Raw genomic sequence first — 18,943 nt, forward strand, 5'->3', positions numbered from 1 at the left:
GTTGAATTTCCAGTCTCCAAACTATAAGAAATAAATGTCTGTTGTTTAAGCCCCCTAGTCAATGGTTCTTTTAATATGGAAACCTAGCAAACTAATACACTCTCTTCACTACTGTGCCAGAAAATAGTTTTATTGGGTTATTAGTGATTCTTTTTTTTTTTTAATCCTTGCTCCTGGTATTAAATGGGAATATTTCCATGTTAGCAGTGATCCAGGAATTATCCTTCAAATGATGGCTATTTTTAAAATGGTATCACTTATTTGTGGAGCATAACAAATAGCGTGGAGGACATGGGGAGTTAGAGAGGAGAAGGGAGTTGTGGGAAATTGGAAGGGGAGGTGAACCATGAGAGACTATGGACTCTGAAAAACAATCTGAGGGTTTTGAAGGGGTGGGGGGTGGGAGGTTGGTGTACCAGGTGGTGGGTATTATAGAGGGCACGGATTGCATGGAGCACTGGGTGTGGTGCAAAAATAATGAATACTGTTATGCTGAAAATAAATAAAAAATTAAAAAAAAATGAAAACAAAAAACAAAACAAAAATAAAATAAAATGTATACTATCTCTAAGCATTGCGTTGGCCTTCCAAAAGGTGGAAAAATAGTGAGACTTAGAAGGAGAGCAAGATAGTTTGTCTTCTTCTTATATTTTCCTTTAAAAAATATTGTAGTAGCTCGGTGGGTACATACTAATAGTGAAACACATTTTGATGGAACTATGAGCCTCAATCATAAATAGAGTCAGTTGGGAATTCAACCAATGTCTTTAAGGTGGGAGCTAAGTCACAGAAGGGTTTCAAGTAGGAGATAAATAGTACATTTACTATCAGGAAGGAGAGGGGAATATGGCTTTCATCATTTGGGAAAACAAATGATATCCACAAAAACAAACTACTGCTTAGAAAATAGAAAAAAGTAGTAATATCAAGGGAAGATCAAAGTCAGTACCTGGATTAAAACCATGGCTTTCCAAGTCCTAGAAAAATTTGGACTAAACATATTTCCTACTACCATACACTCCCAGCTTGTGGGTCTCTGGGCCACATTTGATAGATGTAGTTCTTAAACTTTCATGTGCATAAGAATCATCTGGGGGGATTCTAAAACACATTTCTGGGTTCCAGTCTCAGAGTTTCAAATTCAGTTGATCTGAATGGGACCAAAGAATTTCCATTTCTAATAAATTTCCAGCTGATACTCCTGCAGCTGGTCTGGGGATAATACTTTGAGAACCATTGGACTATATCAATGTTGTCAAACCTGTCTGACGAAGAGACTCATCTGGGAGAGCTTATTTCAAAAAATATAAAACCATAGGCCCCATGTCAGACTTTCTGACCCATAATCTCCAGAGGAGGGACCTGAATTTTCTATTTTAACAAACTTTGGATGATAGGTTAAATTGGTTAAGTTTGGGAAATGCTACACCAAATCTCTAAGTTCACTTATATCATCTTCCATTTTCCTATATGGTATGAATGGGTGGGTTTTACAATATGGCAGTAATTGTATGATGAGTTAAGAACAGCACAAATGGGTTCTGTAACCTTAATCTGTTTGCCCTATAGAACCTCACTCCTTATTTTCATGAACAGGTACGCCAGGAGACAGTCTTTCTTAATACCAACTGGCTCTGGTACCATGATGCAGTCCAGAGAACTTGGACTGCATGATGTAACCTTTACTGGCAACTGTACTACTAATTTTTGCTCTTTGGGTTATCCCATAACCCACATCTTGCTCCGAATATTAATGGAGGGTCTAGCTTCAGGCTATTTCCTCTTTAATATCACAAGTACGTATGTATGAGTTTTATTTCAAAACCACCTTCTCATTTTTTGCAGGAATATTCTTGCTGGCATGCGCAAAGGAAGTCCCACTGGTTCAGCAGCTGGCTGATGGTAATTCAAGTTAACTCCTGAAAGGACAATTGGAGATTTGCAAAGAGCTTATAGCAAAATTGCCTGGGATCCTATTAAGCCTATGTGTTGCTTTGCACACATGACTCCTATCTCTTAGATCCAAATTCCAGCTGCTTTCTCAAAATTGAGGTATCCTGTAAATGGCTTTCTTTGGGACATATTTTACCTCTGGGGACATATAGTGGTCTTAAGAATAATGGCCTCACACATGTCATCTCTAATCTTTGCGGCAACCAATAAGATGGGTGTTACTCTGTTTTATCAATAATGAAACTGAGGCTAAGGGAGATTAAATATGGAATCCTCAAGGTCACATAATTACTTACTGTCAGTCAGGATTCAAACCCAGGACAATCCAACCTTAAATCTTGAGCTGCCTCTACAAGACTACACTATTCTGCCTTTGAAGAAATGCTGGATCAAGTTGGAGAGCAATATTTCAGTTTGTTTTTTTCTCCTTGAGTTTCCAAGATTGGATTTAAACCTTTGCCAAGTGAGATAAGATTGTGGCACTCTTTCTCAGCTTTGTCTGTTACCTCCACAGAATCTCTGCCAACACCAAATGTAAATATAAAACTAGTTCTGTCACTGGAAAGCCAGGCACTGAATGGTTATTCAGAAAATGTGGCTAACTGCCTGCTTTAAGTAACATATGGACAGTTTGGACCTTGAATTACCCTGAATTACTACTTTTGCTCAAATTCATAGCTCATTGTTGCACATCTTCTTTCTGTTCTTTATTTCACAAGCAAGGACTTATTGAATGCCAAGCCTATGTCACACAACAGACACAGAGATGAAAAACATATTCCCTGTCTTGGCCATGCAAAGAAGTTGGGTAAATAAGCCAACAATTTACAACACAGACAGATGTTTTATCATGATTTCCTGAAAGAAGTGATACTTGAGCTGAAACTCATGAGAGATGCATTAGATTTAATCACATAGACAAGAGAAGGGAGTATCCAGCATAGTAGGAACAGCACATGTGGAACATGGAGGCATGGGGTTGGCAGTGTTGCTGGAGAACAAGGCAGACCTGGAAGATGACACTAGAGGCTTAGTGGAGATCAGATTATAGAAAGCCTCATGGATTAAGTTGTTTTAACTTTATTCTGAAGTCCACAGGAAAATGTTAAGAATGTTAAGAAGGAGACATACAAATGGCTACCAGACACATGAAAAAATGTTCATCATCACTAGCCATCAGGGAGATTCAAATCAAAACCACATTGAGATATCACCTTACACCAGTTAGAATGGCCAAAATTAGCAAGACAGGAAACAACATGTGTTGGAGGGGATGTGGAGAAAGGGGAACCCTCTTACACTGTTGGTGGGAATGCAAGTTGGTGCAGCCACTTTGGAGAACAGTGGGGAGATTCCTCAACAAATTAAAAATAGAGCTTCCCTATGACCCTGATTGCACTACTGGTTATTTACCCCAAAGATACAGATGTAGTGAAAATAAGAACCATCTGTACCCCAATCTTTATAGCAGCAATGGCCACGGTCTGCCAAACTGTGGAAAGAACTAAGATGCCCTTCAACGGACAAATGGATAAGGAAGATGTGGTCCATATACACTATGGAGTATTATGCCTCCATCAGAAAGGATGAATACCCAACTTTTGTAGCAACATGGACGGGACTGGAAGAGATTATGCTGAGTGAACTAAGTCAAGCAGAGAGAGTCAATTATCATATGGTTTCACTTATTTGTGGAGCATAACAAATAACATGGAGGACAAGGGGAGTTAGAGAGGAGAAGGGAGTTGAGGGAAATTGGAAGGGGAGGTGAACCATGAGAGACTATGGACTCTGAAAAACAATCTGAGGGGTTTGAAGTGGCGGATGGGTGGGAGGTTGGGGGAACCAGATGGCGGGATTAGAGAGGGGACAGATTGCATAGAGCACTGGGTGTGGTACAAAAATAATGAATACTGTTATGCTGAAAATAAAATTTTAAAAAATATATAAGCAAAAAAAATGTTAAGAAGGAACATAACATGAATAAATTTTCATTTTTTAAGAAAATATCACAGTGGCAGCAGATGTGGAGGATAACTGAAGGGCCCAAAACCAGATGTAGGACACAAGTTACCAATGTAATTCAGATGGGAAATGATGGAGACATAGATTTGGGTCATGGCAGTGAAGATGGAGAGACAGAATTAAGAAATGCTTGTCAATTTAGGAGAATTTAAATGATGGTTAGATATACTGAAAAGAGATTAAGTCATTCAATTGTTTTCATTTGTTCCAAGGTCTTATTAAGAATATATTATTCTTTTTCTTATTCCCTGCTTATTCTCTTACTATGACGTTAACTTAACTTTGAATATCTCTTACTTCACTACCACCAGCAGCAGCATCACTCACTACCAGCACCACAGCAATCAGCAAGAATTTATGGAGCACTTATTACTGAATCATACTTTGTCCAATCTTGTAACACATTTATATCTGTCTATTTTATGCCCCTATTTCTATTAGTAGCCTCTGTTTGATTTAGTCTTGTATTTTTAATGGTATTGTGTTTTCTTGGTGTGTAATTTCTTTCTTCTTCTTCTTGAAAGATTTTACTTATTTATTTGACACACAGAGAGAGAGCACATACATGCACAAGCAGGGGGAGTAGCAAGCAGGAGAGGAGGAAGCAGACTCTCTGCTGAGCAGAGGCCACCCCCCCTCACCCCGCCACTCCTCACTACAGGGTGCGTGATCCCAGGACCCTGGTATCATGAACTCAGCCAAAGGCAGCCACTTGACTGACTGAGCCACCCAGGCGCCCCTGTTGGTGTGTAATTTCTTCTGTCCTTCCTGTGCAATAGTATTCCAAGGCCTAAATTCTCATGTTTTCTGTTTACATCTGCCATTTAAAAAATTATTTTCTCAAGGTAATGATGCACAAATATTTCTTGTCCATTTTCAGAACATTTGAAAGGATTTAACGTTTAAGTTGTAAGTTAAATCAATAAACTGACAAAAACTATAACCAGCAATTACTATCATTAAGAAATCAAGTGAAGACTACTATTCATTTACTAAGGCTCTGGTGTACGTGTTTCCAAGAAAAGTACATTATACTTTGCTCAAAGAATTCATAAGATGAAAAATTTTCTACTGTCCTCATAGGTGCAAATTGTGTTTATTTTATTTCACAGGCTATACATTTTCAGCAATACCTTCATCTACCTCTAGATATAGAGTTAAAATTCAGATCCTATACCAAGGTAAGAAGAAATGACATCACTAACTAAAAGACAAGTTATTTTATGTGCAGGCTTATATTTATCTCATGTATTCTTTTTCTAAATATAATAGAAATATATTTATATAAATATAAATATAAATATCACATTCCCCAAAAATATGTATAGTTATTTTCTTCAAGAAGTATAAAGAAAGACTCCCTTGTGCCACTCAAGTTTAAAGACTAGACAAAATGGCATAACACAGACTCTTAACTATAGGGAACGAACTGGTGGCTGCCTGAGTGGAGGTGGAAGGGTGAGTGAAACAGTTGACACTTACCATGATGAGCACCGAGTAATGTATTGAATTATTGAATCACTATATTGTACACCTGACAATAATATAAGACTGTGTATTAACTGTACTGGAATTAATTTTTAATGGATTATTAACAAAGAGGAAGAGTAATAGAAAAACAATTGTCCACCCTTACCCGCATACCTAGTTGTCATAAGCATAACTCCCATAGATCACAGTCTGGCCACTTAGCCTCTCCATCAAGGTTTTATTGAGTAATTTCTATGAGTTTAGTACTGTTCTAAGCTCTTTAGGTACAAGAGATACATAAAACATGGGTCCTGCCCACAAGGAGCTTACAATATGGCTGAGAATTTTGTTAAAACAATGTATAAAATCTCTTAAAAATACATTTTGTACATATTATTTTTATATAAAAAAGCACTTCAGATAATAAAAAAATAAAGTCCTAGAACCTGAATGAAATGGAGAAACACTTTTATACATAGGATGATCCTAGAGATATTTTGAATTAACAATTAACAAAATATTCAGTAAAAGCCTGGATTAATGAAAAAATATGAGCACAAATATTTTGAAGACAGCAATTAAACATTGAAGTATTCTTAATCATTAAAAGTATGTCAAGCAAGATATGTCTTATACAGATCCTTAAGGTGCCTGAATAATTATCTTAACAATAGGTTTCTTTAGAGTGTGCTTCCAACTAGTGAAGATACTGAAAAAAAATTGTTCTCTTAACTAGTTTATATGTTCCTTTATAGTCTGGGTTGTGTTATTTGTTTAAGTTTTTAAAGTCAATCATATAGACAGTAAAAACAGTATATTCGACTTTGTCTGAATTTTCATAGATTTCAGGGACCAAAATCCACATATAGATGTAAGACACACATACACATATACATATAAAGCATGAAGACTCTTATTTTCTCCCCCCTTCTTGGAAGAATTTGGATAATATAGCTTCTGATGGAAGCCTAATCTTCTAAACCTTATATTCTCTATTATGCCATTCCCTAATATGCCATTCCTTTTCATGGGACCCTGGTCCAACCTCTCCTGAGAACAGCATAGTTGGGTGTTTATTTTTGTTTGTCTGTTTCACACTGGCTTGCGCTGGTGCTGTATGAAATCTGCAATAGGATGGAGGTGGGAGTAGGCAGGAATTTGTTCTTCCAACACAGAAGTCGCAGGTCTAAAATTACACAGAATATATTATATGCAGTCAGGAACCAGGTCTATACAACTCAGCTGCAAAGTATATTAATACCACAGATTTGTTTTGCATATGTATTCCACAGAGCTCTACAGTAGGCACTATAATTACAATAAAACTGTAGATCAAGCCCCGTTTCGCACATGTAACTCTTTATGGCAGAAATTTGTTTTATTTTGAGGACTAGTTCTATTCTCAGTGTAACCACATTACATAATTATGAGAATCCATGTATACGGATGGTAATTTAAAAAATGAAGAGGAAAGCCTTGTTAAGAATCCGTGTATTGCTGAATCATGATCTAGAATACTTGAAAACACATGTTATAGGACTTATTATTTTGGGTGTATTTAGTATGAAATGGATACATTTCTATGGGTTAAAAATGAAAACCTCAGAAGTATTTTATATTGACATATACCGTCTTTCCATCAGATTTCAAACTAATTGGACAAAGATCATTCTTAATTGTGTAAGAAATATCTTTACCAAAGAGTCATTATTTTTCAAACCTTTCTAACCATTTTATAACCTTATGACTTTCACCTAGATAGCTTTAGTAAACTTTATTACATTAAACTGCAGGTGACTATTCTGCCTGGATTAGCATTTTTAAATCAGGGAAGTTTAACATAAAATTTCCCAAGTTGAATAGCAACACAGAAATGAAAGACTTTCTATCACATTCATTTAAATTGGCAACTGCTAATATTGTACATAAATTTTATCTTCATTGAGAATTTACCAAATAAGGAGCATCTTTCTTGGGGTCAAATACTGCACCAGTGCTAAAAGACTTACAAAGAAAATATAAGAAAAGGGTTCTGCCCACAAAGAAATAGAATTTTTGTTAAGGGGGAAAATATGTAATGAAAATAATTGAAGAATAATACAATAATCATCAAAATGAGAACTATGTAACTTCAGAGTTGGATAAAGGTAAGGAGAGAAAAAAAAGATACTTTAATTGTTCAAGACCCAAGGACAAGATGAAAGTTGCACATGTGGAAGATGGGTAGGTTTTGCATGGGAAAAAGTAATCATAAAATATTATAAATGAGAACAGCATCAAGAGATTTGAAGTTGATTCTGTCCATGACATGTAAACCTACACAATCAGAAAGCCAGTTTATAGTTGAAATTGAGAACTTATATTATATAGCTGGAGATAAGTCTAGATAAAGAATTAGTTGCAATTAAGATTTATTGAGCATCTACTGTGTTAGACTCACTTTACATACATTATCTTCAATTTATTATTATCTTTAGTATTATTATCTTTAATTTATTATTAAAATATTATTATCTTTAATTTATTGATTAATTCATTGAGATTCAATGAAATTAATCAGATTTCTCAAGGTCAAGGAGCTAATAAGTGGACAGCCAGATTTAAATCCAGGTTTCATTCGAAAATCCATGCTTCTATTACTATATTACATCGTCTTATAAATGGAATATCATCGAGGCAGATCTCACATCCCCACTGTAGTATAGGAAGAATAATAAACCTGGAATCAAAGAACTTACAATGAATCTGAATTCTTATATTAGCCATGTGACATTGGGCAAGCCCTCTATAGACTTGGGCTTCTTTTGTAAAAATAAAATAATAAATATATGACAACCAGACAACCACGTAGATGGATGATAGACAGATAGTGGTAACAGAAGCAAGGACATTCTTATGATTATTGGCAAATTCTGGTTGCTCAAAAGAATTCATTGAATTTAAACCTGAATAAAGGGATTAGATACATCATCTTTGTGTGAGTTAAATAAAGCCATTTAAAATACAAGTTCGAATGAATATAATTTTCCAGCTAATCCACAACTGATTCAACTACTTAAAGGAATGATTCACTGTTTTTGGTTTAATCTAGTTGACAGAGATGACAGTGGAATCACAGTACAGGCTTGTATGGCAAAACTACTGTTACCATATTATCATGTCTTCCTAAGATGTAGGTCACAGCATGGCCCTTAGCACAATGCCTAAAGAAGGACACTCAATAAATACGTGTTGCATTAAGTGAATGATAAGAGGAAAAGGAAGGAGGGAGGTGCGGAAGTGGGAAGAAAGGCAAGAGAAAGAAAGATTGGTTGAATTTACAAACAGCTAAGGACATTAGCTGAAAGACATCCAATGCTCAGAAGTATATGTTAAAATTTCATAGAATTTCTCATTTCAATTCAGATGACATAGTTTCTTTTGTATAAAATGTAACAAAATTTGCTATTGAATAACTATGTCACTTACTAGTTTTGCCTTTTTGTGTGACACCTGGGAAGAAATTTTAAGAAATCCTGAACAGATAGTGGTAAATCAGAGGGCTGTGCCTGGATTTCTTTTTTTTTTTACTACTCTAACACAACAGCTAATCATGTAGCCTCAGTATTGTTTCCTGTGACATTTCAGGAAAGCCCTTAGCTGCATCCACTCTTTTCAGTCTTCAAAGACACATAACCCTTACATTGATTGCCAGTACACTGTGAGACATAACCAGAACACAGACCTACAGATGTTTAGTTCCAAACTTAGTCCAGAGGGACACAGTATCTCCAATACATTCATCACATGTTTGGCTAAATATCATTTATCATGGCACCCTCCTGCCTTCATCTGGGCACCCTTTTCTATCTCATTTAAGTTTATGTCCTATTCATTGAATTCTTGCTCTCAAAATGTTAACTTTTCATTGTTGAAAGCTTATATTGATTTTTTTCAAACTCCTTATAAAATCAAGACTACCATAAAATGTAAAGATGTCCGCACTGGTTGAGATTCAGGCAAAGGTTTGAAGTTGGAGGAAAACTCTCAGAAAATGGGTTTTTCTTTTTCACACTTTTCACCAATCGTTATCTGTGAAATCATGCCCAACTTCTTAAATATGTACTCAAAACCCAGTCCCAGAAGCCAATTTGATACTCAGAGACACAAAGCATGATAATAAACCTGGTTTCAGTGGGTATTACTGAAAAGAAGAAATACTAAATTTTTTTCAAAGATGAAAATGAAGAAACAATCCAAATCAAACATAAATTCTCCTTCTCAGGTGGGAAGATATACACAAACTCAGGCAAGCAGGAATTTCAATAAAAATTCAGCTCCGTTTTTCATCTGTTAGAATAGAGAGAGAAAGATGTAATAAGCATGAGAAGGCGAACTTTTTCTGTGTGATGTGAGAAGGTCCTGAGAAATACATATGTCTTAGACATTGAAACATTCTTGTTTGAAGTAATTACACATATGTTTTGTAAATAAAAGCAATTTAAATAACTGGAATTTTGGATCACTTAAGCTTTTAGGTTATTTAATTATGCTACATATATGCTTTTTTTATGAGTAATTTTTCTGGTTTCCAAGTTTGAATTCCAGTAGAATAATCAAATCATGGCACCGAATCAATTGTAGATGCATTGAATGATCAGATAAACTTTCCATAAAAACAAGCCCCAATCAATGTATAACTGTACTCCAGAAAGATAAAAGGAAGAAAGCAAATTTTAATAACTATGAAACACAATTTTTCTCCCATCAAACCAACGAAGTGTGTGAGTGTGTGTGTGTGTGTGTGTGTGTGTGTGTGTTTTAAAATAATATGCAGTGCTGGTTAGGATGAAGCAAGCAGAAATTCTCCAACGTTGCTGATGGAATTTTAGATCTCTATAGTTTCCTGGAAAGCATTCACACTATAAGCATCTTTAAATATCAAAAATTTATATATTATTTATTTATTAAAGTAAATGTATGATGAAAACAATTAGAAATATTTTTAATTGCATTTCAGTCTTTAGGTAATAATATATTTCCAATTATTGTGGTGCCAAATTTGAACACAGATTATGATTAGCAAACTACAATGTATCCTTTTAACAGACCTATATAAATACCAAAATTACTTTTTAAATAATTTGTAGGTAGTCTGGGGAATATTTATTTTACATTAAGTTAGATAAAACAAAGATATAATAATGCACATATAATATTATCCTAAGTATGTAAAGGAAAATCAAGTGAAGTGTAAGGGAAAAAGATGAGAAAGAAATTTACTAAAACAATGGTGAGTTTTTATTGAATAGTGGAAGTAAAGTTTAGGAAGCTGCTTTTCTTTCTAATTTTCTTTATTTGGCAAAGTTTCTGTAAAGAGATGGCTTATTTTCATAATGAAGGGAAAGGATAATAGAATTTACTTTAAAAAATTAAAAATGAAATTAGAGTGAGATTACCAATAAACAAATGTGAACTGCATATCTCCCTTCTTTTCCCTTCATTTGTTCTCCAAGGACATCTGTGTTTATAGCAAAAAAAAAAAAAAAGAAGAAGAAAGTGCCCAGAATAGGTATATTACATGCATATATTTAAGGAAAAGATGTGGGACTAAAATGTGAATAAAAATTTTATTGTCCCCATGACTTTTAAGCTATGTTCCAGAATCAGCCAGTTTATTGGTATCCTGTAGGCATTGTTTCACACTGTATCTCTATCGAAAAACACATTTTGATCTTCCCCTGAGGAACAGAAGTGATTATCTTTCAGGTACTTCAGTCATGGGAGAACAAATGGCCAAGGATATTGAGCTGCTTAAATGTCCACATTCATCTTTACAACTTACACAGAGTAGTGGAGTCATTGTGCCCAGCCTCACCCAGGGAATGAAGTAAAATGAACATGCTGACTTTCCATTACAATGGAAAGTTCAACTTATTTGAGAAGCCAAGTGTGTCATGTTTGAAAAAAAATAATTAAAAGTTTTCACCTTCTTTCATTAAAACAAAAAAGGTCATAGAGAAGCTCAAATACCCAGCTTTTGTATCATCATGGATGGGACTGGAAGAGATATTTATGCTGAATGAAATAAGTCAAGCAGAGAGAGTCAATTATCATATGGTTTCACTTATTTGTGGAGCATAACAAATAACATGGAGGACATGGGGAGATGGAGAGGAGAAGGGAGTCGAGGGAAATTGGAAGGGGAGATGAACCATGAGAGACTATGGACTCTGAGAAACAATCTGATGGTTTTGAAGGGGAGGGGGGTGTGAGGTTGAGGGAGCCAGATGGTGGGTATTACAGAGGGCATGTATTGCATGGAGCACTGGGTGTGGTGCATAAACAATGAATTTTGTTACACTGAAAAGAAATAAATAAAATATAAATTAATTAATAAAAAGAAAACCTAAAAAAAAAAAAGGTCAAACAATGGAGTAATAGCCACATGACCATTTAACCCTACAATCAATAACAGAAATATTGAAACAAAGTGTTTGAGAGGGGAAACTAAGGTTTGGAACTTAATACGACCAACTATGCATCATATTTGGCATCATGATCTGCTTTCTAGAGTGTTCTTTCATTAAAGTACACATTTTATTCCAAGCAGATCTAGGCAAAGGGCAAGCAAGAGTGTGCTGACCATGTAGGGAGTACACTGAGTTCTGACGTTGATTTAAAACAGGGTAGCTTTGCCTTAAAATACTCCCGGACACTGTTCTTTGTGTGAAAATTCAGTGACATGCAGGATCTTTTACTACAGGAGACTTGACTGGCCACAAAATCAGCCAGGAGCCAGTCTGCAAATCTTAGTTGGAGGAAATCCAAGTGAAGTTGTAAAGACAAGAACAACTCCTTAAAGAAATCTGGTCCTGCTTAATTGGGTGTGTGTGCCTAATCTGCACTTTAGTTCTTAGAGATATTCTGTCCTTGTCTCATGAGGGCAGATCAGAACAGAGATGCGGGAAGGCTATGCTGCAAATCTAGACAGCTTCTAAATCTCACCTTTCCAACTGGTCACTCCACATCAAGGTTGAGGAGCACTGGTGGGGTAAGGAGGTGGAACTGGATGCATAGTTGTTTGTGTGGTGCCTGATCTGTGAACAGACAGAGGATTTCAGTGGACAGAATTATTGATGATGACTCCTTTTGTCAGAAGACTCTTCCTTCAAAATTCTTTTTAAAAAAGCAGAACCAAAACTCTATACATCAACTTGCATTGACCATAACCAAGTGAAGATATTTTACATCTTACCTTCCCAAGACTATCTCATTTCTGCCTCGAAGTTTTGACACACCCTCAATTTCCTCCTACAATTTCACACCAGATATTACTTAAGGTAGAGACCATGCCTAAGATGACTTCTAAGTACCTAGAGCAGTTATCACAGCACTTGTTAAATACTGAATAAAAACTCACTGGTCAAATGATTAGTGTAGGTAAATCCAATTCTACCACTCTCTAGCTTTCAGTGACTTTCTGTTGCTCTTAGGATAAAGACCAGAATTCTTAACATGACCTCCTAGGTCCTATTTGATCTAGCCTCTGCTGCAACTCTAGCTTTGTTTGCTCAGGCCACATTAGCCATCTATGAATATCATGAACAGTGTCATCCTTTTTCCTACCGCAGGGCCTTTGCACTTGAAGCTTCCTCTGCTAAGAGTGCCCTTCCAATTCCCTCATCACCTGGCTGATTCCTACTTGTCCTTCCAATCTCAACTTGGAATATCACTTCTTCAGAGACTATCCTGTTGAGTAGGACAGGTCCCCCACTATGTGATACCCATTATTTTCTTTTCAGAAACTCATTGTAGTTTGGAAACAAAGTTGTTTTTTTTGTGTGTGTGTTTTGTTTTGTTTGTTTAGTATTTTTTGTTATACTAATATATTAAATTTATTGTTATACTAAATACTAAACATTATTTGTTTAATATTTTTTCTTATCACTAGACTACAAGTTTCATGAGTGCAGGGACCATGCCTAGTTTTGCCCACCACTGTTTCTCCAGCAACTACCGCAGTGTCTGGTGGATAGACAGTCAGTATTTGTGGTATGAATAAACATGTCTGTGTAATTGGCTGAGGCCCAGGCCTGAACAATATTCTCCAAATAGTAGCTTAAGTTCATTAAGAAAAAATATTTCCTCTGTATACATTTCTCACTAATTCTCATACAAGAAGTAGCAGAATGAAATTAAATTCTCACAAAGAACTGCTACAAGAAAAAGCAGAAAGAAATTAAATTCAATGTTTCCTTGGTCTTTTTTATTGGATTCCTAGAGTGTTTTCTTTGTCAAAAGTTTAGTTAAGATCATTTTAAACAGTATGTCCATGCCCATTTCAAGTGGCATTAATGATATAAGCTATCCAGACAGACATGTAGTTCTCCAAGTCCTGACCATGTTAAGCAAATAGATAATTTCTGTTTTAGGAAAGTAGTGTTATTTGAAGGACAATGAAATGACATGTCTTCTTGACAACACAGATTACATTTTGACCAATGTCTATTGCAGCACAAACTGAAGAAGTTCAGTGGCACTTTAAACAGAAATATTGAGCACTACATCTAAAACTAATAATGAACTATATGTTGGCTAATTGAATTTAAATTAAATAAAAAAAGAAATATTGTGGTTCTGGGTGAGTGCTCAGAGTTGAGGTCAGAGTAGGAAAACAACCCCCACAGGATTTTCTGTTTATTCTCGAAGACTTTCAGAATCCCCTGTGTGTCCCTGTTAAAGAACAATCTGGTTAGATTGGTCCTAGAGGACCACGAGGCTTTTCTCTTCCTGCTATTAACAGACCTGCTTTAATGAAGTACTTGGGGTTGCATTATTTGTTGGCTAAACTTTAGGAACAGATACAACTGTAGGAATTTGGGTATCATATGTCTCCCCGATGTCAGGGAGCAGAAAAAGAAAAAACTGAAGGGGGTGCCTGGCTGGTTCAGTCGGTGGAGCATGTGACTCCGGATCTCAGGGCTGTAAATTTGAGCCTAACCCTGGGTGTAGAGATTACTTAAAAATAAAATCTTTAAAAAGAAGGAACTGAAGACACGAGGCACTGCAAGGTAACATGGGATAGAGGCAGGAGTGGGAAGCATCGTACGATTCCCTACCATACTCTCTACACCACGCCTCCAGTAGGCTCTATTTCCCTGGCAAACATTCTATGATTCACTCCATCCTTCTCAGAAAACTCTACTTTACTGTCACACCCAATATTCTACAGCTAACTCTGGCCCCGCAGCCATCGGATTGTTCATTTCATGCTAATTTTCTCTCCTCTGGGTCTCTTTTATTTTAGTCCTCCCCTCTAGTTTTTGTGCCATTGTTCAGATTCTCACTCCTGTTCTTCCTGGCTTGCTGATCAGTTTGAACTTGACATTTCTGTCAGGTCAAAAATGGTTGAATATTGGAAATTCTTTATGTTTAACCTAGTAACAATCTTTTAACTAATTAATGTTCTGACCCAAGTCTTTCTCAAACTCTTGAACACATCCTTCATATTCCTTTTATTTTTTTGAGAAAGAGAGCAAGATCACACAAGCAGGGAAAAAGGCAGAGGCAGAGGGAGAGAGAGAATTTTAAGCAGACCGCACACTGAGTCCGACACAGGACTTGTCTCACAAGTCACATGGCTGAGATCATGACCTGAGCGAAAAGCAAGAGTCCCACACTTAACCAACTGAGCCACCCAGGCAACCCTTGTACTATTTCTAAGGCAAACCTCATATCCTTGAATGTTCCCCAATGCTACAGAATAAAGTTCTGGAGTACTAAAGACCCACTGCTGAGTGGCTCCATCCTGTATCTTGAGGTTAATCTCTAATCTCCTGCCTCTCTCCTTTATGGAAGCCTTGCTTTAGTCCCTAAACCATACAATCAGAGCCCTGCCAATGCTTTTTCACACCTGATCACTGCGGAGTTTGCTCTTGTCTTTCTAAAATGCCTCTCTCCACTTCTGTCCAGAATTCATCCTATTTATCCTCCAAGACCCAGCCTTTCATTTCCTTGGAAAAGCATTATTTCTTTTATTGTATTCCTGTAGCTTTGTATACATTATTCAAATTATACATAGTCTGTCAGTTTGACAAACTTTAAATTGCAGTAGGAGCCCAATAAATGTTGGCGAATAAATTGATTTCTAAGTAAATGACTGGCTCTTCTCAATGGTCAATATTATGAGACAAGGACTGATCAAATTTTTCAGCACCCACAAGAACCTACTATATGTATGTCACTTTTTCAGGTGTAATAATACGTTCATATATTAAAAGTTCCCCTTGGCTTAGAAATAGGTAGTTTCTATATCCCCCACATCTCTCTTGAGAGTATTTTTTGGTACATCTTATCTAACTGTGTATAGCTCTTCTTCCCAGGACTGGGAAGAAAGCACTCAGGCACTCAGTGCACATTTTTGAATGAGTGAATGAATGAATGAATGAATAAGTGAGGGCTGTCTTAGACTGAGTACTCCCAGAAGCAGAACCTAAGGCAAGGGTTTGTATGCAAGTGACTTATTAAGAATGTGCTCCAAGGAAAAAAAAGAATGAGTCAGGAAGTGGGAAAGTAGGACACTGAAGGAGAAGCCAAGCAGGAGTGAAATTTTAAGTGATTCCAGCCTCAGTCTGAACCTTGGGGAAACCCTGGAGTATAAATTACCTGTCAAAATTTGTTTTGCTTACAAACAAGGGGTGTGGGCTTCTCTACTCCCACATTCATCAGTCACTGCTGCTTTGGGGGGAACAAAACTCCTAGGCCCTTCTGGCTCTGTCCTTGTGTGAGCCTCTGAAGGTCACAGTGAGAGCAGTTAGCAGCAAAGTAAGCAGAAGCAGGAAATGGGTACACAGAACTGCTATATTGTATCTGAGAGGTTCTGGGTAGGACTCCAGTTTTGTGGGATACATTACCTGCCATTTATTTATTAAGCCAAGTTTAGCTGGTGGTAGTGGAAGAGGCTGCTGTGTGCCTGGACTGGAGAACTCCGGGAAGGGAGTCCTGTTGAAAATAATCTTCTCTACTCCTGCTCCTGATGCCTAGGATCCCTTTAGTTAGGGCCAAAACTTTTTAATCTATATTGAGAAGTGGTATTTTAAAAAAGAATTACCTTGGGTGGAAGAGAGAAAGGGACAAAATCCTATGTGGAACCCACTGTATGTCAGGCGGTGCCAAACTTTTTAAAATGCTTTACCGTTTTAATACACTGGTTTTCATCCACACTCAAGTATGCGTCTTCCTGAGAGTACAGGATGTAGAGGACTTGATGAGCCTTTCTCGAGCCTTTTACCCCTTGTCACCATGAAGATGGTATCCTTTATGCTGCCCAAGAGTTTCCTGTGGGCTAACTGAACATCATTCATTATTCATTCATTCATATTCAAGAAAATGTCAAAAAAATTAAAAATAATAAAAAAAACTTTTCTGCCCCAAATAAGTCCTATTCCTCTTGTTTCAGCTAAGCTTGTAGTTCTGTGTGTTCTTCTCAAATTACCAAATATGCCTAATACCCAATCTGCCAATGATGCTGGTCCTCTCTCTGGATAGGAGAGCCCAAAGATTTCAGTTAAAGAGGCTCTATTTTCTAAGCCACATTATAGGACATTTTTTAAAAAAAGATTCCAGTGAAGATAGAAAAGACTCTGTGTGTGTGTGTGTGTGTGTGTGTGTGTGAGATCTTCAATTCGAATTTGCCTCTTGGGCCACATTATGTTCCTGTGGAAATTGTGACAAAAACATTGATATGTAAGTGGCCACTCCACAGACACCTGAACACAGCTTAGTTGTTTTGTCTACGGCCATGGCCTGTTGGTGGCCTCTGGGCTGCCTATGGTATGGCTGCAGATGCCCAACGCCTGTGTTCCCAGAGCTATCCTCTCTCTGTCTGTTGAACACTGTGTTGGTCTGTCTGTGAGGCTCCTTCCAGGATAACCCTGCTGAACTCCAGGGCTATAGTCCCTCTGTAGCATATCATTAGAGTGTCCTCTGAGGAGACACTCACCCCACACTAGCTCACTAAGTTCTCCCATCCACTGCCTGATCCTGAACAGCTGAGGGGTATAGCAGTCTGCATTGTTTTCTTCAGAACTTCAATTCCAGATTTGTAACATATCGTAAAGGCTGTCTGGCGGGCTTTCTGAGGAACACAGAAGCTATTCGATAAGTACTTACCCTCTATCCTCTCTAATTACTTGTGTCCTTATTACAGATTATCCCACCCCCACAGCATCCTTCCCTTCTTCCACCTTTCTGTTCACTGGCTTTGTTCCATCCACCTTCAAATATTCATAGACTTCCCCTGACCTGAGAAATAAAAGACACAGAAACACCTATGCTTGACTGCCTGAACTTTTCCCCTCCCTGTGCTTGTAATCCAGTTTCTCACCTCCCTTTTTATGCCCAGCTTCTCTATGTGCTGCATCTGTTACTCCTACTTCCTCTCCAACTCTCTCCTAAATAATAGCCCCAAATTATAAAGTACTTTCCATTTTTCAGACACTGTTTTAAACATTTTACAAATATTAATGAGATTTATTCTTCGAAGTTGAACTATCATCTTCTCTTGACAAATGAGAAAACTGAGACACAGAGAGGTTAAACAACTTGTTCAGGGTCATCCAGCAGCATGTAGCTGAGTTTGGATTCAAATGCAGGGAGTCAGGTTCCAGAATACATGCTAACTAGAATCCATACTGCCTCATGGTCTCCCATCCCCATGACAGTAAAACTAGTGTCTTGGAAACTTTGGGCGTTCATTGTCATCTCTGGTACTGTAATATTTGGGCTAGATACACCTGCACTGCATATTAAGGTCTAATATTTATAAGATTGTCCCTCTCTCATTATACAAGTATAATAAGACTTCATTAATCTAGAATGAATAAATTATTCTAGTGGAGGATGAACTAAATTTAATTTTTTCCAAACTTTGTATTTTTATGATATATAAAAAAGAAGTCATTGGTCAAAGTAATAAGTAAAACACATAAGTCAATAGGGACAGAATTTGGCCTACTTAAGGGGGAGAAATAGAGATCACTTTAGAATACTGAAATGCAGATCTAAGCTTCTGGTGTCAAACGAGTTTTACCAGATCCAGGCAATAATATATATTATGCACTTTTTGATTCCTACCTTGGTGTAATATAGCAGGGAAACAAATGAAATAACAAGAAAATGACAGAAAATGGCATATGATCACACTCCAGAGTATAACATGGTGCCTTTTGCCATCATCTTATTTGTTGGAATTTTGCAACCCATATCCTGAGAACTGAGAGTATTCTTAGTCACCATTGTGATCCCTGTAGAAGTAAACAAAACCGCACATTTTAAAGCTAAAGTAATCACTCATTCTAACTCTCATCTACGGTTAAAGATATGAGTTAACATTATGTCTTATAGTCATAGAACTTGTTTGTAGCAAAGTCCCATCTAAGTGTCAGCTTCCTCATTTCTGTTCCATCACAAAGCCCAATAACTAATTTGCAGATTTGATCCACTTATAAATAAC

General features: G+C 36.9%; 1 protein-coding gene across 3 annotated transcripts in view; it reads right to left on the reverse strand.

Annotated features, from left to right (window-relative positions):
- PTGER3 (prostaglandin E receptor 3) overlaps positions 1 to 18,943 on the reverse strand; it is a 195,818-nt gene that overhangs the window by 104,311 nt on the left and 72,564 nt on the right. Inside the window, exons 3-4 of one of the 3 annotated variants that reach the window (XM_004763015.3) lie at positions 12,436 to 12,527; positions 7,947 to 9,777 (exon numbers count right to left, since the gene is read on the reverse strand). The exons of the other annotated variants lie outside the window; for them this stretch is intronic. Of the exons in view, the coding sequence (XP_004763072.1) occupies positions 9,774 to 9,777; positions 12,436 to 12,527 (96 nt within the window). The 3' untranslated portion in view covers positions 7,947 to 9,773. Of the gene's footprint in view, positions 1 to 7,946; positions 9,778 to 12,435; positions 12,528 to 18,943 lie in introns of those variants that run through there. 3 annotated transcript variants of the gene reach the window in all.

Source organism: Mustela putorius, unplaced genomic scaffold (genome assembly GCF_011764305.1).
Source record: "Mustela putorius furo isolate JIRA1106 unplaced genomic scaffold, ASM1176430v1.1 tig00003853_pilon_pilon_pilon, whole genome shotgun sequence".
NCBI classification, from domain to species: domain Eukaryota; kingdom Metazoa; phylum Chordata; class Mammalia; order Carnivora; family Mustelidae; genus Mustela; species Mustela putorius.